Raw genomic sequence first — 22,622 nt, 5'->3', positions numbered from 1 at the left:
AAAGGTACAATTGGAATAGGTCCTTCTGGCTCTTTGCGCAGCACCACCCAATGACCCCAATTTAATCTAGGCTAATCACAGGACAGTTTACAATGACCAATTAACCTACTTATCGATACATCTTTCGATTGAGAGAGGAAACAGGAGCATCCGGAGGAAACCCATTTGCGCACAGGGGAACGTGCAAGTTTGCCTGCAGAGGACATCGGAACTGAATTCCGAATCCGATGTTCCAAGCTGTAATACCATCACTCTACGCTTCTGTGATGGTTTAGAAATGTCAGGTGTCCATGGGCAATTTGATGTATTTTAAGATAAAATTGTTCAGCAAAACATGGGCAAATTGAGCAAAGGTCCAGACACTGGAGTTCTGGATGTGATGTTAAAAGGTTGATAAGGGGATAGGGAGTGTAATGTTGAAGCTAGCTCAGTTTAAAAGACCCAATATACCACAACGTGTGACTGCTATTGCATACACTGACCTGTCATAGTCCCCATTGCAAAGAGCTCGAACTGGGATGGTGAATGGCTGCCAGACTGGATTCAGTGTATTCTTCACCACTTCCGTTTTGTGGCAGATAGTAAATCTGAGAGACAGAGGAGCAAGAGAAAGATTGTGCATTAGTGATAGTGGACCTGGAGAAAGAAAGTGAAGAGAAAGAGAGAGAGGCCCTCCGTCGTCCAGGGTTGAACATGGAATTTGCGTACTAGTTGTCATACACAAGGGAAGGCAGTACGATATGGAGAGCAAGCCGTTGCCCATGCAGCAAGCTGCCCCTCACCGCACAGCTGATGAACCCAAAGGAGCGGCAGAGACTGATACAGATTGGCACCAGCAGCATTGCAGGCTTTGCCAGCTAGTGTTGAACTCAACTTAGGACTTCCTTCGGGAGTCCAGCACTAGAGTTTGCCTCAGGGTTTACTCCTGAAGCTTTCCCCATGAGTGGATATAGCTGCAAGGCAGTGGAAGTTTGAGATCCTAGATGAGCTGCCTACCAGCCCCATCTGCCTGAAGCAACTAGTTTTAAGGCACCAATATCTCACCTTTGCCCCTTCTCGGTAAAAGTGGTCCTACCAGACTTAGTACCTAAGCCACACGTGAAGGCTAGGAGCTGGACTTGGTTGTCAGAAGCCATTTGAGATGCACAGCATTGGGAACATTTAATAAGTCATGGAAGCTTATCTCCACTACCTCCTCCAGCTACGATGACCTTAAGAAACTAAAGAACTTTATCAACACAATAATAATCAAAGCTTAGAAACTAAGAGCCTAATCCAATGTGACTTTACTTGTTCAAAAGATGGAAAGAGAAATACAGTGGTTATGAGCTTGATGGGAAGAGACATGGAAATAGTGACAGTTAATTCGTATGCAACATACAAGCAGTTAACTTGAAGGAGAGAAAGGGGAGAAGGAGACAAACACAGTGAACTGTAATTTCATGTAAATTGCAGGTGTCTTGGATTGTATGAATATTTCATTAGTGCTATGTTCTACAGACTTGGCAGACAGAATGAAGATGGAATTGCAGGTTCACTTGCATATAGTACGAAATCTGGTATATTTTATAATGCGAATCATTTTACAGCATTCACCCAATTAAGTTCTTTGATACTGACAGGAAATAAAAATCTGAAAAAAAATGTTTGTGTATCTGTGAGATTTGAGTGTTTTAAACCAAACATCAGATACTTCCTATTCACACATATTTTTGGTAATCATATTCTATATTTTAACATTTTTCACATTTTTATTTAATTAACAGCAACAGGAAAGGGGGAAGGGAGAGAATGGTGGATGTTTACCCTTACTGCATGGGTGTAAATTTTATCTTTATAGAATTTAATTAATCAGCAAACCTTAACTTTCATTGAGAGCCCAGGTGACATCTCTGATGAGCAAGTTGTTGCCTTTTGATGGGGTGTTGTGTGTAGAGTTAATGACAGAGAAAAAAAAGAATTACAGGCTCTAGAGAAAGAAATTAGCTACATAGCAGTACAAAGGGATTGAAGCACAGGTGATGAGACAAATGGCCTTCATTTGTGCTGTTTTGATTATAAGTGGTGATAAAGATTTATCCTGGAGCTTCAGTCCAACAAATATTTGAAAACAATACATAAAGTAGATGGAGGGACTCAGCAGGTCAGGCAAAATCTATGGAGGGAAGTGAACAGTCGATATTTTGCGTTGAGTCTAGAAAGAAAGGGGGGAGGTGGTGGTGTAAAAAGGTAAGGAGAGTAATAGGTGGATGCAGGTGAATGGGTGGATGGGTGGGGGGGGCTAACATGATAGCTAGATGAAGGAAGGCGAGAGTAGGAATGATGTAAGAAGTTGGAAGGTGGTAGTTGGAAATAACAAAGAGCTGAAGAAGATGGATAAAAACTGTTAGGAGAGGCCAGTGGGCCATGGAATAAAGGGAAGGAGGTGAGGCAGGAAACAGAGGGAAGAAAGAGTGAATGATGGGCAGATCAGGAGGGCAGGTGGAAGAAAATAGGATGATGGGTTGGTGGGATAAGGAAAAAGATGGATAGAGGGGAGTGGTGATTGGAAGTAAGAGAAATTGATGTTTATTTCATCAGGTTGGAGACCACCAAGGTGAGAGGTGAGGAAAATAAAAATTCGAATGATTCTTTTCAAAGGATTTCCAAAAATTTCTGTTTCTATTTTGGAAAATCCCTGCTTTGGCAGGGAATGCATATGTAATAGCACTTCTACCTCTGAATTGTGCCTGTGCAAATTGAATTGGGGATGAGTAGAAGGCGACCCCCCCCCCCCCAAGGGTACTCGGTTTCAGCAGAAAATGCAGGCACAGTGACACGAAACTGCCTACTCACACACAAGGGCTAGAGTGGAGTGTTAAAGTGTGCTTTCCTGAAATTAGAAATTACATCTATTACTGTTCAGCCAATCTAAAAGGCACTTTACTCTCTATTGAATGCAAACAATAACCAAAAAGACTGGAGATGGTGGAAACTTGAACAATGGTAGCATAGTGGTACAACACTGCTTTACAGTATCAGCGACACAGGTTCAATTTCCGCTGTTGTCTGTAAGGAGTTTGTACATTCTCCCTGCGACTGCATGGGTTTCCTCCCATAGTCCAAAGACATTCGGGTTGGTGGGTTAATTGCTCTTTAGAAATTGTCTTGTGATTAGGCTCAGGGGTCTCGTGATCAGGGTTGCTGGGCTGGTAGGACCGACTCCACACTAAATCAATAAAAGCAGGGAATGCTAGAAACACACCATAGACTGCCCTGGGAGTGTCTGATGAGGCAGTGAAGAAGGATATTCTACTGCTTCCATATATTTATATAGGTTAGTATATCTGAGGCTGATAACCCCAAGTCCCCAAAGACAATGAATTTGATACTGAGGAAAATTTATAAGTATTCTGCCCCCCTACAAATTTTGGGCTTTGATCCTTCCTATTTTTTACAGCATTCTTTTTTGTTGCTTTTCAGTTGTTGTTTGTGTTCAATAGAGAATAAAATGCCTTTTAGATTGACTGACCAATAATAGATTTAATTTCTAATTTCAGGAAAGCACACTTGAACACACCACTCTGACCTTGATACATATGTGTTCTTTTCTCTCTCTACAGTACAACTGCATCTACTTTTAAAGTTTGAAAACTAATATGAACCTGAACTAACACAAGAAATGCTGGAGAAACTCAGCAAGTCAGGCAGCATCCATGGAAATGAATAAACAGTCGATGTTTCAGGACTGGGAAGGAAGGGGGAGAAAGCTTGACTGTAAGCTGGTGGAAGGGGAAAGAAAACAAGCTAGCAGTGGCAGTGTACTGCTTGACTTGCTAAGTTCCCCCAGCATCCTGTGAGTGTTACTCTGAATTTCCAACATCTCTTGTGTTTCAGAACTAATCTTAGCTGACTTGAACCAAGGACGCAACTATTTATTTGATTCAGCACAACATTGTGGGCCGAAGGGCCTGTTTCTGTGGTGTACTTTTCTATGGTCTAGCTTGATACCTAATCCAACCTAATGCATAAATTAGATCTATGTTGCTGATATTTTCTACAGTAATGTTTCTGAGATTTCTTCACAAGCACAGCTTTCCTTTCAGTAATATGAACCAGGTTCTCAATGATGTTGATTCCATTTACTGCATTTCTCACCCAGAGCTGGAATAGCTGTCCCCTTCTCTTTCCACCACAAGGGGTCATCCTCCATAATTCTAATTACCTTCAAGGTGACATGACCACCTGTTATATCTCCTGTCCACTCTCCTTGTCTCATCAGGATCTTTGAATTCCTGGTGCACCCTTCCATCTCCTCCACCACCCACTCTTCCTCTAACAGCACCTTCTCACACATCCACACAACATATAGCACCTAGCACCACCCTTTCCACCATCAAGTTTACTAAATCCTTCTTTAAGGTGAAGCAGAGATTACTTTTATCTCTTCCAGCTGCATTCTGTGGTCATAATGTGGTCTTCTCCACAATGCAGAAATCAAATGCAGATCGGGAGAACCCTTTGTTATTATCTTTCCTTATAGCATATGCTCTCCAATCTAGGCAGCATCCTGACAAACCTCTTCTGCACCCTACCCAAACAACTCACATCCTTCCTGTAATGGGTCAACAAAAACTGAATAAAATACCCTAGATATATCCAGAGTTTTCAAGCAGCTCCTTTATTTCTCAAATAAGAAAATCTGTAGATGCTGGAAATCCAAGCAACACACACAAAAAGCTAGAGGAACTCAGCAGGCCAAGCAGCATCTATAGAAAAAAGTACAGTCAACGTTTTGGGCCAAAACCCTTCGGCAGGACTGGATAAAAAATGATGAGGAGTCCGAGTTAGAAGGTGGGGGGAGGGGAGGGAGAAACACAAGGTGAAATGTGAAACTGAGAGGGGGAGGGATGGAGTTAAGAGCTGAGAAGTTTATTGATGGAAGAGATACAGAGCTGGAGAAGGGGGAATCTAATAGGGGAAGACTGAAGGCCGTGGAAGAGAGAAAAAGGGGAGGAGGTGATGTGCAGGCATGGAGATAAAGTGAAAGAGGGAAAAGGTAACAGGGAATAGAGAAGGGGAGGGGGCATTACCAGAAGTTCGATAAATTGATGTTCATACCATCAGGCTGGAGGCTACCCAGACGGAATATAAGGTGGTGTTTTTCCAACCTGAGTGTGGCCTCATCACGTCAGTGGAGGGACATATGGGAATTGGAAAGGGAAACGGAATTAAAATGGATTGCCACTGGGAAATCTTGCTTTTCCTGGTGGATGGAGAGTAGGTGCTCGGCAAAGCGGTCTCCAAATCTATTTCAGGTCTCACCAATATACAGGAGGTCACACTGGGAGTACCAGACCCAGTGTATTACCCCAACAGACTCACAGGTGAAGTGTTGTCTCATCTAGAAGGACTGTTTAGGGCCCTGGATGGTAGTAAGGAAGGTGGTGTAGGAGCAGGTGTAGCACTTGCTCCGCTTGCAAAGGTACTTGCAGGAAGGAGATCAGTGAGGAGGGATGAATGGACAAGGGAGTTGCATAGGGAGCGATCCCTGCAGAAAGCAGAAAATGTGGGAGCAAGGAAAGATGCTCTTGGTGGCGGGATCCCATTGGAGATGGCAGAAGTTCTGGAGAACTATGCACTGGACGCAGAGGCTGATGGAGGGGGATAGGTGAGGAGAAGAGGAACCCTATCCCTGGTAGGGTGGCGGGAGGATGGGGTGAGGGCAGCTGTGCCTGAAATGGAAGAGATGTAGTTGAGGGCAGCGTTAATGGTGGAGGAAGGGAAGGCTCTTTCATTAAAAAAGGAGGACATACCCTTTCTTCTGGAATGAAAAGCCTCATCCAGAGAGCAGATGCAGTGGGGACAGTGGAATTGTGAGAAGGGAATGGCATTTTTACGAGTAATAGGTTGGGAAGAGGTATATGCCAGGTAGCTGTGAGAGTCCACGGGTTTATAATAGGCATCAGCATAGAGATAGAGACAGAGAAATCAAGAAAGGGGAGGGAAGTGTCAGAAATGAACCAGGTAAATTTGAGGACAGGGTGGAAGGTGGAGGCAAAATTGATGAAGTTGATGAGCTCCGCTTGAGTGCAGAAAGCAGCTCCAGTGCGGTTATTGATGTAGCGTAGGAAGAGTGGGGAATGGACCCCAGTGTAAGCTTTTCTTTCTTCCACAGCCTTTTGTCTTCTCCTATTAGATTCCTCCTTCTCCAGTCCTGCATCACTTTCATCGATCAACTTCCCAGCTCTTTACTTCACTCCTCCCCCTCCTGGTTTCTCTCTCCCCTCCTGCCACCTTTTAAATCTACTCATCATCTTTTTTTTCTCCAATCCTGCTGAAATGTCTCGGCCTGAAATATTGACTGTACTCTTTTCCATAGATGCTACCTGGGCTGCTGAGTTCCTCCAGCATTTTGTGTGTATTGCTTGATTTTTCAACTCAGTTTCTTGACTAATAAAGGCAGCCTTCCATCAGACTTCCTTATCATCTTATCAACTTCTGCTTCCACTCTCTGGGAGCTATGGACTTGATCTCAATGTTCCTTAGTTAATGGTGCTGCCTTAGCAACATACTGTCCCTTTACATTTGATCTCCCAAAATGTGACACCTATCCCCTGGCAAATTAAACTCCATTTGCCATTACTCCACCCATTTCTATAACTGATGTCTATCCTGCTGCATCCATCGGCAGCCTTCAACATTATCACCAATACCACCAATCCCTGAATTTACTAACCCACACATCCACAGTTTCATTCAAGTCATGTATAGATACATGTATTGCAAACAACAGAGATCCTTGTACACCACTAGTCACAGACCTTCACTCAGAATAAGTCCCAAGGACAATTGCCCTCCATTGTCTATGGATGCCAGCTCTGAATATAAACAGCCAAGCGACTGTGGATCGCAGGCACCCTATCTTGCCACTTGGACAAAGGAATGGATTGATCAGTGCAATGTGCGGAGAAAGGACAGGATGAGAATAGATTGATCTGAATGAGTGGTAGGACAATCCCTGATTTTTAGGGAGAAGTGTACCATCCTGAGAATTTACTCAAATTTTTCACTCTGTTTTTGCTGGTTATAATCTTATTTCATTTCATTAGACTTGAAGTAAGCGGAGATTAGTTTGAAATGTATGGAAATAAAAATTAACATAATAAGCAAGGACTTACGTTCCATCTTCATTGCTTCGATAAAAGACCAAAAAAGGATCTGATTTGCCAAAGAAATCCTTTTTGTCCAGCTTGTTTGCACAGAGCTGCATGGTTGCAATGTCCTGTGGAACACACAGTTTTGCATAAACGTGATATCAAAAGACAGTTCCATAGTCATTCTTTGTACAATCCTTATATCTCACATTATCTTAACCTATCAACATAAACTTCAATTTTTTTCTCCCTCATACAATTATACAGTTTTCTTTAAATGATTGTTAACATTCCATGGCTCACTCTTCGTTTTTCAGAAACTGGGTTCAATTGCCATGACATTGAGAACTGCCAGTTTACTGAAATGCCTGATCGCTTATTAGGAACACCTTGAAAACAGCACATCATCCTATGATTCTATGAGCGACTGGGCTTGTATACACTGGAATTTAGAAGGATGAGAGGGGATCTGATTGAAACATATAAGATTATTAAGGGATTGGACACACTGGAGGCAGGAAGCATGTTCCCGCTGATGGGTGAGTCCAGAACTAGAGGCCACAGTTTAAGAATAAGGGGTAGGCCATTTAGAACAGAGATGCAGAAAAACTTTTTCACCCAGAGAGTGGTGGATATGTGGAATGCTCTACCCCAGAAGGCAGTGGAGGCCAAGTCTCTGGATGCATTCAAGAGAGAGTTAGATAGAGCTCTTATAGATAGCGGGGTCATGGGATATGGGGAGAGAGCAGGAACGGGGTACTGATTGTGTATGATCAGCCATAATCACAGTGAATGGCGGTGCTAGCTAGAAGGGCCGAACGGCCTACTCCTGCACCTACTGTCTATTGTCTATTGTCTATTGATTGGGGTAAGAAATGAATGTAAAGTGAAAACTTCCCCTTCAGTCTAGGAAAGGTGCAGTGACTTTGGAGAAGTTTCATAGAATACAGAACTGTACAGCATATTACTGGCCCTTGTGTCTATTATATTAACATTCAGACAACAAAGACAAGATTTCCTTTCATTTTAACAGCTTTCCTTTCTCTGTTGACATTTAGTTCACGAGGCTGCCATTTTCTTACCCACCATCCTCCTCTCACATTCATGGACAGGCCCATGACAGGGAAAGTGAACATTCCAACTAATGGCCTACATCGTTTAAAGGAACAAAACTCAACAATCTCCCATCCTTTTTATGTACTGCACATAAAAATAAATGTCCATTTGTTTAGTTGTATTACTTTTACCTCTAGTTGTTAGGCCAAATAAATTTCTTAAGATATCCTCTTGTCATGTTCCTTGCATCCAACTTTAGCTGAGGGATGACTGTTGTAGCAAAGTTTTGTGAGCCACCCCATATTAAGTCATCCACATGATAGGTACAAACAGGCTGGATGAACTCACGTTTCGGGCCGAGACCCTTCATGAGTCCAGACGAAGGGTCTCAACTCGAAAGGTTGACTACTTGTTTCCACGGATGCTGCCCGACCTGCTGAGTTCATCCAGTCTGTTTGTACGTGTTGATCTGACCACAGCATCTGCAGTGTACTTTGTGTTTACATGATAGGTAAGTATTCCAATCACATGACATTCTCAATCCTGCCATTAAAAACAGCTGGATCCACCTGTTTGCAACATTATTTCCTTGATCTTTTTATACCAGTAGAATGATGCATCTACTAGACCATAAACACACTTCTTGAGTTTCCACAGACTTCCTTCACTTCTGGCTTCAGGCAGGGTTTGAATGTAAATGTTAGGTGACAGCTCCATTCCCTGTAAGAATGTGGATTTTATGTCCATGCAATGGGGTTGCCAATGCTTTTGACGTGTCACTGAGACAAGTAGTCGGAGAGACTCTAATGTACACATACTGGTGAGTCTTTTTGGAGTTCTTCTATGTTCAGTTCCTCAAAACTTCTAGCCACCTCTGCTTTTGGTGTATTTCTTGTCAAAATTACTTTCAGGGTGCACATCCATCTTGTAGACACTGTCTCTGGCTTCCTCAAACACTATTATTTCTCCAACTTCTGATTTCATCCTGTTTTGAAGATTCAAGTGACACCTCCTTAGTTACTCAGACATCTTCATTTGACATTTCTCAGATGGTCCGGCCTTGGTTCAGTATGAAGTCTGTCTACATGTTGACTGACCCTGCAGAGCCAGCAACCGTGGCCAGTTCCAGGTAATTCAACTTGTACCAAGTTTTGTTTCTCCCAGTAGCTTTGCCTGCATGTCCTAAGACTTCAGTTTTCTGTGAGATACCAGTGTTTTGGTCTGCATATCTCACAGTTCGTGTCATGTTTTAAGACTGAAGCTTCCATGTTGTCTTTGCACGTGATGATTTCTAATCAAGCAACTCTGTTGGGTCCTCAGCTGCAATCTCTTCAGCACTGTCTATACCTCTGTCAAGCAACTCTGTTGGGTCCTCAGCTGCAATCTCTTCAGCACTGTCTATACCTCTGTCAAGCAACTCTGTTGGGTCCTCAGCTGCAATCTCTTCAGCACTGTCTGTGCCTCTGTCAAGCAACTCTGTTGGGTCCTCAGCTGCAATCTCTTCAGCACTGTCTATACCTCTGTCAAGCAACTCTGTTGGGTCCTCAGCTGCACTCTCTTCAGCACTGTCTATACCTCTGTCAAGCAACTCTGTTGGGTCAGCTGCACTCTCTTCAGCACTGTCTATACCTCTGTCAAGCAACTCTGTTGGGTCCTCAGCTGCACTCTCTTCAGCACTGTCAATACCTCTGTCAAGCAACTCTGTTGGGTCCTCAGCTGCAATCTCTTCAGCACTGTCAATACCTCTGTCAAGCAACTCTGTTGGGTCCTCAGCTGCAATCTCTTCAGCACTGTCTATACCTCTGTCAAGCAACTCTGTTGGGTCCTCAGCTGCAATCTCTTCAGCACTGTCTATACCTCTGTCAAGCAACTCTGTTGGGTCCTCAGCTGCAATCTCTTCAGCACTGTCTCTGCCTCTGTTAAGCAACTCTGTTGGGTCCTCAGCTGCACTCTCTTCAGCAATGTCTCTGCCTCTGTCAAGCAACTCTGTTGGGTCCTCAGCTGCAATCTCGTCAGCACTGTCTATACCTCTGTCAAGCAACTCTGTTGGGTCCTCAGCTGCAATCTCTTCAGCACTGTCTATACCTCTGTCAAGCAACTCTGTTGGGTCCTCAGCTGCAATCTCTTCAGCACTGTCTGTGCCTCTGTCAAGCAACTCTGTTGGGTCCTCAGCTGCAATCTCTTCAGCACTGTCTATGCCTCTGTCAAGCAACTCTGTTGGGTCCTCAGCTGCAATCTCTTCAGCACTGTCTCTGCCTCTGTCAAGCAACTCTGTTGGGTCAGCTGCAATCTCTTCAGCACTGTCTATACCTCTGTCAAGCAACTCTGTTGGGTCCTCAGCTGCAATCTCTTCAGCACTGTCTATGCCTCTGTCAAGAAACTCTGTTGGGTCCTCAGCTGCAATCTCTTCAGCACTGTCTATACCTCTGTCAAGCAACTCTGTTGGGTCAGCTGCAATCTCTTCAGCACTGTCTATACCTCTGTCAAGCAACTCTGTTGGGTCCTCAGCTGCAATCTCTTCAGCACTGTCTATGCCTCTGTCAAGAAACTCTGTTGGGTTCTCAGCTGCACTCTCTTCAGCACTGTCTATACCTCTGTCAAGCAACTCTGTTGGGTTCTCAGCTGCACTCTCTTCAGCACTGTCTATGCCTCTGTCAAGCAACTCTGTTGGGTCCTCAGCTGCACTCTCTTCAGCACTGTCTATACCTCTGTCAAGCAACTCTGTTGGGTCCTCAGCTGCAATCTCTTCAGCACTGTCTATACCTCTGTCAAGCAACTCTGTTGGGTCAGCTGCAATCTCTTCAGCACTGTCTATACCTTTGTCAAGCAACTCTGTTGGGTCCTCAGCTGCAATCTCTTCAGCACTGTCTATACCTCTGTCAAGCAACTCTGTTGGGTCAGCTGCAATCTCTTCAGCACTGTCTATACCTCTGTCAAGCAACTCTGTTGGGTCCTCAGCTGCAATCTCTTCAGCACTGTCTATGCCTCTGTCAAGAAACTCTGTTGGGTTCTCAGCTGCACTCTCTTCAGCACTGTCTATACCTCTGTCAAGCAACTCTGTTGGGTCCTCAGCTGCACTCTCTTCAGCACTGTCTATACCTCTGTCAAGCAACTCTGTTGGGTTCTCAGCTGCACTCTCTTCAGCACTGTCTATGCCTCTGTCAAGCAACTCTGTTGGGTCCTCAGCTGCACTCTCTTCAGCACTGTCTATACCTCTGTCAAGCAACTCTGTTGGGTTCTCAGCTGCACTCTCTTCAGCACTGTCTATGCCTCTGTCAAGCAACTCTGTTGGGTCCTCAGCTGCACTCTCTTCAGCACTGTCTATGCCTCTGTCAAGCAACTCTGTTGGGTCCTCAGCTGCACTCTCTTCAGCACTGTCTATACCTCTGTCAAGCAACTCTGTTGGGTCCTCAGCTGCAATCTCTTCAGCACTGTCTATACCTCTGTCAAGCAACTCTGTTGGGTCAGCTGCAATCTCTTCAGCACTGTCTATACCTCTGTCAAGCAACTCTGTTGGGTCCTCAGCTGCAATCTCTTCAGCACTGTCTGTGCCTCTGTCAAGCAACTCTGTTGGGTCAGCTGCAATCTCTTCAGCACTGTCTCTGCCTCTGTCAAGCAACTCTGTTGGGTCCTCAGCTGCAATCTCTTCAGCACTGTCTCTGCCTCTGTCAAGCAACTCTGTTGGGTCAGCTGCAATCTCTTCAGCACTGTCTGTGCCTCTGTCAAGCAACTCTGTTGGGTCCTCAGCTGCAATCTCTTCAGCACTGTCTATACCTCTGTCAAGCAACTCTGTTGGGTCCTCAGCTGCAATCTCTTCAGCACTGTCTCTGCCTCTGTCAAGCAACTCTGTTGGGTCAGCTGCAATCTCTTCAGCACTGTCTATACCTTTGTCAAGCAACTCTGTTGGGTCCTCAGCTGCAATCTCTTCAGCACTGTCTCTGCCTCTGTCAAGCAACTCTGTTGGGTCCTCAGCTGCACTCTCTTCAGCACTGTCTATGCCTCTGTCAAGCAACTCTGTTGGGTCCTCAGCTGCAATCTCTTCAGCACAGTCTATACCTCTGTCAAGCAACTCTGTTGGGTCCTCAGCTGCACTCTCTTCAGCACCGTCTATACCTCTGTCAAGCAACTCTGTTGGGTCCTCAGCTGCAATCTCTTCAGCACTGTCTATGCCTCTGTCAAGCAGCTCTGTTGGGTCCTCAGCTGCAATCCCTTCAGCACCGTCTATACCTCTGTCAAGCAACTCTGTTGGGTCCTCAGCTGCACTCTCTTCAGCACTGTCTATGCCTCTGTCAAGCAGCTCTGTTGGGTCCTCAGCTGCAATCCCTTCAGCACTGTCTATACCTCTGTCAAGCAACTCTGTTGGGTCCTCAGCTGCAATCTCTTCAGCACTGTCTATACCTCTGTCAAGCAACTCTGTTGGGTCCTCAGCTGCAATCTCTTCAGCACTGTCTCTGCCTCTGTCAAGCAACTCTGTTGGGTCCTCAGCTGCAATCTCTTCAGCACTGTCTCTGCCTCTGTCAAGCAACTCTGTTGGGTCCTCAGCTGCAATCTCTTCAGCACTGTCTATGCCTCTGTCAAGCAGCTCTGTTGGGTCCTCAGCTGCAATCCCTTCAGCACTGTCTATACCTCTGTCAAGCAACTCTGTTGGGTCCTCAGCTGCAATCTCTTCAGCACTGTCTATACCTCTGTCAAGCAACTCTGTTGGGTCCTCAGCTGCACTCTCTTCAGCACCGTCTATACCTCTGTCAAGCAACTCTGTTGGGTCCTCAGCTGCAATCTCTTCAGCACTGTCTATGCCTCTGTCAAGCAGCTCTGTTGGGTCCTCAGCTGCACTCTCTTCAGCACTGTCTATACCTCTGTCAAGCAGCTCTGTTGGGTCCTCAGCTGCACTCTCTTCAGCACTGTCTATACCTCTGTCAAGCAGCTCTGTTGGGTCCTCAGCTGCAATCCCTTCAGCACTGTCTATACCTCTGTCAATCAACTCTGTTGGGTCCACAGCTGCACTCTCTTCAGCACTGTCTGTGCCTCTGTCAAGCAACTCTGTTGGGTCCTCAGCTGCAATCTGTTCAGCACTGTCTGTGCCTCTGTCAAGCAACTCTGTTGGGTCCTCAGCTGCAATCTCTTCAGCACTGTCTATACCTCTGTCAAGCAACTCTGTTGGGTCAGCTGCAATCTCTTCAGCACTGTCTATACCTTTGTCAAGCAACTCTGTTGGGTCCTCAGCTGCAATCTCTTCAGCACTGTCTATACCTCTGTCAAGCAACTCTGTTGGGTCCTCAGCTGCAATCTCTTCAGCACTGTCTGTGCCTCTGTCAAGCAACTCTGTTGGGTCCTCAGCTGCAATCTCTTCAGCACTGTCTATACCTCTGTCAAGCAACTCTGTTGGGTCCTCAGCTGCAATCACTTCAGCACCATCTATACCTCTGTCAAGCAACTCTGTTGGGTCCTCAGCTGCACTCTCTTCAGCACTGTCTGTGCCTCTGTCAAGCAACTCTGTTGGGTCAGCTGCAATCTCTTCAGCACTGTCTATACCTCTGTCAAGCAACTCTGTTGGGTCCTCAGCTGCAATCTCTTCAGCACTGTGTATACCTCTGTCAAGCAACTCTGTTGGGTCCTCAGCTGCAATCACTTCAGCACCATCTATACCTCTGTCAAGCAACTCTGTTGGGTCCTCAGCTGCACTCTCTTCAGCACTGTCTGTACCTCTGTCAAGCAACTCTGTTGGGTCCTCAGCTGCAATCTGTTCAGCACTGTCTGTGCCTCTGTCAAGCAACTCTGTTGGGTCCTCAGCTGCAATCTCTTCAGCACTGTCTATACCTCTGTCAAGCAACTCTGTTGGGTCAGCTGCAATCTCTTCAGCACTGTCTATACCTTTGTCAAGCAACTCTGTTGGGTCCTCAGCTGCAATCTCTTCAGCACTGTCTATACCTCTGTCAAGCAACTCTGTTGGGTCCTCAGCTGCAATCTCTTCAGCACTGTCTATACCTCTGTCAAGCAACTCTGTTGGGTCCTCAGCTGCAATCACTTCAGCACCATCTATACCTCTGTCAAGCAACTCTGTTGGGTCCTCAGCTGCAATCTCTTCAGCACTGTCTGTGCCTCTGTCAAGCAACTCTGTTGGGTCCTCAGCTGCAATCTCTTCAGCACTGTCTCTGCCTCTGTCAAGCGACTCTGTTGGGTCCTCAGCTGCAATCTCTTCAGCACTGTCTGTGCCTCTGTCAAGCAACTCTGTTGGGTCCTCAGCTGCAATCTCTTCAGCACTGTCTCTGCCTCTGTCAAGCGACTCTGTTGGGTCCTCAGCTGCAATCTCTTCAGCACTGTCTGTGCCTCTGTCAAGCAACTCTGTTGGGTCCTCAGCTGCAATCTCTTCAGCACTGTCTATACCTCTGTCAAGCAACTCTGTTGGGTCCTCAGCTGCAATCTCTTCAGCACTGTCTATACCTCTGTCAAGCAACTCTGTTGGGTCCTCAGCTGCAATCTCTTCAGCACTGTCTATACCTCTGTCAAGCAACTCTGTTGGGTCCTCAGCTGCAATCTCTTCAGCACTGTCTGTGCCTCTGTCAAGCAACTCTGTTGGGTCCTCAGCTGCAATCTCTTCAGCACTGTCTATTCCTCTGTCAAGCAACTCTGTTGGGTCCTCAGCTGCACTCTCTTCAGCACTGTCTATACCTCTGTCAAGCAACTCTGTTGGGTCAGCTGCACTCTCTTCAGCACTGTCTATACCTCTGTCAAGCAACTCTGTTGGGTCCTCAGCTGCACTCTCTTCAGCACTGTCAATACCTCTGTCAAGCAACTCTGTTGGGTCCTCAGCTGCAATCTCTTCAGCACTGTCAATACCTCTGTCAAGCAACTCTGTTGGGTCCTCAGCTGCAATCTCTTCAGCACTGTCTATACCTCTGTCAAGCAACTCTGTTGGGTCCTCAGCTGCAATCTCTTCAGCACTGTCTATACCTCTGTCAAGCAACTCTGTTGGGTCCTCAGCTGCAATCTCTTCAGCACTGTCTCTGCCTCTGTTAAGCAACTCTGTTGGGTCCTCAGCTGCACTCTCTTCAGCAATGTCTCTGCCTCTGTCAAGCAACTCTGTTGGGTCCTCAGCTGCAATCTCGTCAGCACTGTCTATACCTCTGTCAAGCAACTCTGTTGGGTCCTCAGCTGCAATCTCTTCAGCACTGTCTATACCTCTGTCAAGCAACTCTGTTGGGTCCTCAGCTGCAATCTCTTCAGCACTGTCTGTGCCTCTGTCAAGCAACTCTGTTGGGTCCTCAGCTGCAATCTCTTCAGCACTGTCTATGCCTCTGTCAAGCAACTCTGTTGGGTCCTCAGCTGCAATCTCTTCAGCACTGTCTCTGCCTCTGTCAAGCAACTCTGTTGGGTCAGCTGCAATCTCTTCAGCACTGTCTATACCTCTGTCAAGCAACTCTGTTGGGTCCTCAGCTGCAATCTCTTCAGCACTGTCTATGCCTCTGTCAAGAAACTCTGTTGGGTCCTCAGCTGCAATCTCTTCAGCACTGTCTATACCTCTGTCAAGCAACTCTGTTGGGTCAGCTGCAATCTCTTCAGCACTGTCTATACCTCTGTCAAGCAACTCTGTTGGGTCCTCAGCTGCAATCTCTTCAGCACTGTCTATGCCTCTGTCAAGAAACTCTGTTGGGTTCTCAGCTGCACTCTCTTCAGCACTGTCTATACCTCTGTCAAGCAACTCTGTTGGGTCCTCAGCTGCACTCTCTTCAGCACTGTCTATACCTCTGTCAAGCAACTCTGTTGGGTTCTCAGCTGCACTCTCTTCAGCACTGTCTATGCCTCTGTCAAGCAACTCTGTTGGGTCCTCAGCTGCACTCTCTTCAGCACTGTCTATACCTCTGTCAAGCAACTCTGTTGGGTCCTCAGCTGCAATCTCTTCAGCACTGTCTATACCTCTGTCAAGCAACTCTGTTGGGTCAGCTGCAATCTCTTCAGCACTGTCTATACCTTTGTCAAGCAACTCTGTTGGGTCCTCAGCTGCAATCTCTTCAGCACTGTCTATACCTCTGTCAAGCAACTCTGTTGGGTCAGCTGCAATCTCTTCAGCACTGTCTATACCTCTGTCAAGCAACTCTGTTGGGTCCTCAGCTGCAATCTCTTCAGCACTGTCTATGCCTCTGTCAAGAAACTCTGTTGGGTTCTCAGCTGCACTCTCTTCAGCACTGTCTATACCTCTGTCAAGCAACTCTGTTGGGTCCTCAGCTGCACTCTCTTCAGCACTGTCTATACCTCTGTCAAGCAACTCTGTTGGGTTCTCAGCTGCACTCTCTTCAGCACTGTCTATGCCTCTGTCAAGCAACTCTGTTGGGTCCTCAGCTGCACTCTCTTCAGCACTGTCTATACCTCTGTCAAGCAACTCTGTTGGGTCCTCAGCTGCAATCTCTTCAGCACTGTCTATACCTCTGTCAAGCAACTCTGTTGGGTCAGCTGCAATCTCTTCAGCACTGTCTATACCTCTGTCAAGCAACTCTGTTGGGTCCTCAGCTGCAATCTCTTCAGCACTGTCTGTGCCTCTGTCAAGCAACTCTGTTGGGTCAGCTGCAATCTCTTCAGCACTGTCTCTGCCTCTGTCAAGCAACTCTGTTGGGTCCTCAGCTGCAATCTCTTCAGCACTGTCTCTGCCTCTGTCAAGCAACTCTGTTGGGTCAGCTGCAATCTCTTCAGCACTGTCTGTGCCTCTGTCAAGCAACTCTGTTGGGTCCTCAGCTGCAATCTCTTCAGCACTGTCTATACCTCTGTCAAGCAACTCTGTTGGGTCCTCAGCTGCAATCTCTTCAGCACTGTCTCTGCCTCTGTCAAGCAACTCTGTTGGGTCAGCTGCAATCTCTTCAGCACTGTCTATACCTTTGTCAAGCAACTCTGTTGGGTCCTCAGCTGCAATCTCTTCAGCACTGTCTCTGCCTCTGTCAAGCAACTCTGTTGGGTCCTCAGCTGCACTCTCTTCAGCACTGTCTATGCCTCTGTCAAGCAACTCTGTTGGGTCCTCAGCTGCAATCTCTTCAGCACAGTCTATACCTCTGTCAAGCAACTCTGTTGGGTCCTCAGCTGCACTCTCTTCAGCACCGTCTATACCTCTGTCAAGCAACTCTGTTGGGTCCTCAGCTGCAATCTCTTCAGCACTGTCTATGCCTCTGTCAAGCAGCTCTGTTGGGTCCTCAGCTGCAATCCCTTCAGCACCGTCTATACCTCTGTCAAGCAACTCTGTTGGGTCCTCAGCTGCACTCTCCTCAGCACTGTCTATGCCTCTGTCAAGCAGCTCTGTTGGGTCCTCAGCTGCAATCCCTTCAGCACTGTCTATACCTCTGTCAAGCAACTCTGTTGGGTCCTCAGCTGCAATCTCTTCAGCACTGTCTATACCTCTGTCAAGCAACTCTGTTGGGTCCTCAGCTGCAATCTCTTCAGCACTGTCTCTGCCTCTGTCAAGCAACTCTGTTGGGTCCTCAGCTGCAATCTCTTCAGCACTGTCTCTGCCTCTGTCAAGCAACTCTGTTGGGTCCTCAGCTGCAATCTCTTCAGCACTGTCTATGCCTCTGTCAAGCAGCTCTGTTGGGTCCTCAGCTGCAATCCCTTCAGCACTGTCTATACCTCTGTCAAGCAACTCTGTTGGGTCCTCAGCTGCAATCTCTTCAGCACTGTCTATACCTCTGTCAAGCAACTCTGTTGGGTCCTCAGCTGCACTCTCTTCAGCACCGTCTATACCTCTGTCAAGCAACTCTGTTGGGTCCTCAGCTGCAATCTCTTCAGCACTGTCTATGCCTCTGTCAAGCAGCTCTGTTGGGTCCTCAGCTGCACTCTCTTCAGCACTGTCTATACCTCTGTCAAGCAGCTCTGTTGGGTCCTCAGCTGCACTCTCTTCAGCACTGTCTATACCTCTGTCAAGCAGCTCTGTTGGGTCCTCAGCTGCAATCCCTTCAGCACTGTCTATACCTCTGTCAATCAACTCTGTTGGGTCCACAGCTGCACTCTCTTCAGCACTGTCTGTGCCTCTGTCAAGCAACTCTGTTGGGTCCTCAGCTGCAATCTCTTCAGCACTGTCTGTGCCTCTGTCAAGCAACTCTGTTGGGTCCTCAGCTGCAATCTGTTCAGCACTGTCTGTGCCTCTGTCAAGCAACTCTGTTGGGTCCTCAGCTGCAATCTCTTCAGCACTGTCTATACCTCTGTCAAGCAACTCTGTTGGGTCAGCTGCAATCTCTTCAGCACTGTCTATACCTTTGTCAAGCAACTCTGTTGGGTCCTCAGCTGCAATCTCTTCAGCACTGTCTATACCTCTGTCAAGCAACTCTGTTGGGTCCTCAGCTGCAATCTCTTCAGCACTGTCTGTGCCTCTGTCAAGCAACTCTGTTGGGTCCTCAGCTGCAATCTCTTCAGCACTGTCTATACCTCTGTCAAGCAACTCTGTTGGGTCCTCAGCTGCAATCACTTCAGCACCATCTATACCTCTGTCAAGCAACTCTGTTGGGTCCTCAGCTGCACTCTCTTCAGCACTGTCTGTGCCTCTGTCAAGCAACTCTGTTGGGTCAGCTGCAATCTCTTCAGCACTGTCTATACCTCTGTCAAGCAACTCTGTTGGGTCCTCAGCTGCAATCTCTTCAGCACTGTGTATACCTCTGTCAAGCAACTCTGTTGGGTCCTCAGCTGCAATCACTTCAGCACCATCTATACCTCTGTCAAGCAACTCTGTTGGGTCCTCAGCTGCAATCTCTTCAGCACTGTCTATACCTCTGTCAAGCAACTCTGTTGGGTCCTCAGCTGCAATCTGTTCAGCACTGTCTGTGCCTCTGTCAAGCAACTCTGTTGGGTCCTCAGCTGCAATCTCTTCAGCACTGTCTATACCTCTGTCAAGCAACTCTGTTGGGTCAGCTGCAATCTCTTCAGCACTGTCTATACCTTTGTCAAGCAACTCTGTTGGGTCCTCAGCTGCAATCTCTTCAGCACTGTCTATACCTCTGTCAAGCAACTCTGTTGGGTCCTCAGCTGCAATCTCTTCAGCACTGTCTATACCTCTGTCAAGCAACTCTGTTGGGTCCTCAGCTGCAATCACTTCAGCACCATCTATACCTCTGTCAAGCAACTCTGTTGGGTCCTCAGCTGCAATCTCTTCAGCACTGTCTGTGCCTCTGTCAAGCAACTCTGTTGGGTCCTCAGCTGCAATCTCTTCAGCACTGTCTCTGCCTCTGTCAAGCGACTCTGTTGGGTCCTCAGCTGCAATCTCTTCAGCACTGTCTGTGCCTCTGTCAAGCAACTCTGTTGGGTCCTCAGCTGCAATCTCTTCAGCACTGTCTCTGCCTCTGTCAAGCGACTCTGTTGGGTCCTCAGCTGCAATCTCTTCAGCACTGTCTGTGCCTCTGTCAAGCAACTCTGTTGGGTCCTCAGCTGCACTCTCTTCAGCACTGTCTGTACCTCTGTCAAGCAACTCTGTTGGGTCCTCAGCTGCAATCTCTTCAGCACTGTCTCTGCCTCTGTCAAGCGACTCTGTTGGGTCCTCAGCTGCAATCTCTTCAGCACTGTCTGTGCCTCTGTCAAGCAACTCTGTTGGGTCCTCAGCTGCAATCTCTTCAGCACTGTCTCTGCCTCTGTCAAGCGACTCTGTTGGGTCCTCAGCTGCAATCTCTTCAGCACTGTCTCTGCCTCTGTCAAGCGACTCTGTTGGGTCCTCAGCTGCAATCTCTTCAGCACTGTCTGTGCCTCTGTCAAGCAACTCTGTTGGGTCCTCAGCTGCAATCTCTTCAGCACTGTCTATGCCTCTGTCAAGCAACTCTGTTGGGTCCTCAGCTGCAATCTCTTCAGCACTGTCTCTGCCTCTGTCAAGCAACTCTGTTGGGTCAGCTGCAATCTCTTCAGCACTGTCTATACCTCTGTCAAGCAACTCTGTTGGGTCCTCAGCTGCAATCTCTTCAGCACTGTCTCTGCCTCTGTCAAGCAACTCTGTTGGGTCCTCAGCTGCAATCTCTTCAGCACTGTCTCTGCCTCTGTCAAGCAACTCTGTTGGGTCCTCAGCTGCAATCTCTTCAGCACTGTCTCTGCCTCTGTCAAGCAACTCTGTTGGGTCAGCTGCAATCTCTTCAGCACTGTCTATACCTCTGTCAAGCAACTCTGTTGGGTCCTCAGCTGCAATCTCTTCAGCACTGTCTATACCTCTGTCAAGCAACTCTGTTGGGTCCTCAGCTGCAATCTCTTCAGCACTGTCTATGCCTCTGTCAAGCAACTCTGTTGGGTCCTCAGCTGCAATCTCTTCAGCACTGTCTATACCTTTGTCAAGCAACTCTGTTGGGTCCTCAGCTGCAATCTGTTCAGCACTGTCTCTGCCTCTGTCAAGCAACTCTGTTGGGTCAGCTGCAATCTCTTCAGCACTGTCTATACCTTTGTCAAGCAACTCTGTTGGGTCCTCAGCTGCAATCTCTTCAGCACTGTCTCTGCCTCTGTCAAGCAACTCTGTTGGGTCCTCAGCTGCAATCTCTTCAGCACTGTCTCTGCCTCTGTCAAGCAACTCTGTTGGGTCCTCAGCTGCAATCTCTTCAGCACTGTCTCTGCCTCTGTCAAGCAACTCTGTTGGGTCCTCAGCTGCACTCTCTTCAGCAATGTCTCTGCCTCTGTCAAGCAACTCTGTTGGGTCCTCAGCTGCAATCTCGTCAGCACTGTCTATACCTCTGTCAAGCAACTCTGTTGGGTCCTCAGCTGCAATCTCTTCAGCACTGTCTATACCTCTGTCAAGCAACTCTGTTGGGTCCTCAGCTGCAATCTCTTCAGCACTGTCTGTGCCTCTGTCAAGCAACTCTGTTGGGTCCTCAGCTGCAATCTCTTCAGCACTGTCTATTCCTCTGTCAAGCAACTCTGTTGGGTCCTCAGCTGCACTCTCTTCAGCACTGTCTATACCTCTGTCAAGCAACTCTGTTGGGTCAGCTGCACTCTCTTCAGCACTGTCTATACCTCTGTCAAGCAACTCTGTTGGGTCCTCAGCTGCACTCTCTTCAGCACTGTCAATACCTCTGTCAAGCAACTCTGTTGGGTCCTCAGCTGCAATCTCTTCAGCACTGTCAATACCTCTGTCAAGCAACTCTGTTGGGTCCTCAGCTGCAATCTCTTCAGCACTGTCTATACCTCTGTCAAGCAACTCTGTTGGGTCCTCAGCTGCAATCTCTTCAGCACTGTCTATACCTCTGTCAAGCAACTCTGTTGGGTCCTCAGCTGCAATCTCTTCAGCACTGTCTCTGCCTCTGTTAAGCAACTCTGTTGGGTCCTCAGCTGCACTCTCTTCAGCAATGTCTCTGCCTCTGTCAAGCAACTCTGTTGGGTCCTCAGCTGCAATCTCGTCAGCACTGTCTATACCTCTGTCAAGCAACTCTGTTGGGTCCTCAGCTGCAATCTCTTCAGCACTGTCTATACCTCTGTCAAGCAACTCTGTTGGGTCCTCAGCTGCAATCTCTTCAGCACTGTCTGTGCCTCTGTCAAGCAACTCTGTTGGGTCCTCAGCTGCAATCTCTTCAGCACTGTCTATGCCTCTGTCAAGCAACTCTGTTGGGTCCTCAGCTGCAATCTCTTCAGCACTGTCTCTGCCTCTGTCAAGCAACTCTGTTGGGTCAGCTGCAATCTCTTCAGCACTGTCTATACCTCTGTCAAGCAACTCTGTTGGGTCCTCAGCTGCAATCTCTTCAGCACTGTCTATGCCTCTGTCAAGAAACTCTGTTGGGTCCTCAGCTGCAATCTCTTCAGCACTGTCTATACCTCTGTCAAGCAACTCTGTTGGGTCAGCTGCAATCTCTTCAGCACTGTCTATACCTCTGTCAAGCAACTCTGTTGGGTCCTCAGCTGCAATCTCTTCAGCACTGTCTATGCCTCTGTCAAGAAACTCTGTTGGGTTCTCAGCTGCACTCTCTTCAGCACTGTCTATACCTCTGTCAAGCAACTCTGTTGGGTCCTCAGCTGCACTCTCTTCAGCACTGTCTATACCTCTGTCAAGCAACTCTGTTGGGTTCTCAGCTGCACTCTCTTCAGCACTGTCTATGCCTCTGTCAAGCAACTCTGTTGGGTCCTCAGCTGCACTCTCTTCAGCACTGTCTATACCTCTGTCAAGCAACTCTGTTGGGTCCTCAGCTGCAATCTCTTCAGCACTGTCTATACCTCTGTCAAGCAACTCTGTTGGGTCAGCTGCAATCTCTTCAGCACTGTCTATACCTTTGTCAAGCAACTCTGTTGGGTCCTCAGCTGCAATCTCTTCAGCACTGTCTATACCTCTGTCAAGCAACTCTGTTGGGTCAGCTGCAATCTCTTCAGCACTGTCTATACCTCTGTCAAGCAACTCTGTTGGGTCCTCAGCTGCAATCTCTTCAGCACTGTCTATGCCTCTGTCAAGAAACTCTGTTGGGTTCTCAGCTGCACTCTCTTCAGCACTGTCTATACCTCTGTCAAGCA

The 22,622-nt window shown here is 47.4% G+C and overlaps 1 protein-coding gene across 3 annotated transcripts in view; it reads right to left on the bottom strand.

Moving 5' to 3' along the window:
• The window catches only part of cpne9 (copine family member IX), a 627,771-nt gene that overhangs the window by 126,057 nt on the left and 479,092 nt on the right, over positions 1-22,622 (bottom strand). For all 3 annotated transcript variants that reach the window (XM_073072861.1, XM_073072862.1, XM_073072863.1), the window contains 2 exons: positions 7,161-7,264; positions 483-587 (listed from right to left, as the gene is read on the bottom strand). In XM_073072861.1, the coding sequence (XP_072928962.1) occupies positions 483-587; positions 7,161-7,264 (209 nt within the window). The remainder of the gene's footprint in view (positions 1-482; positions 588-7,160; positions 7,265-22,622) is intronic.

The sequence above is a fragment of the Hemitrygon akajei genome, chromosome 19 (assembly GCF_048418815.1).
Source record: "Hemitrygon akajei chromosome 19, sHemAka1.3, whole genome shotgun sequence".
In the NCBI taxonomy this organism is placed as follows: Eukaryota; Metazoa; Chordata; class Chondrichthyes; order Myliobatiformes; family Dasyatidae; genus Hemitrygon; species Hemitrygon akajei.
Note: the sequence above shows the minus strand (reverse complement) of the source record. Positions and strands in the feature narration are given on the sequence as shown.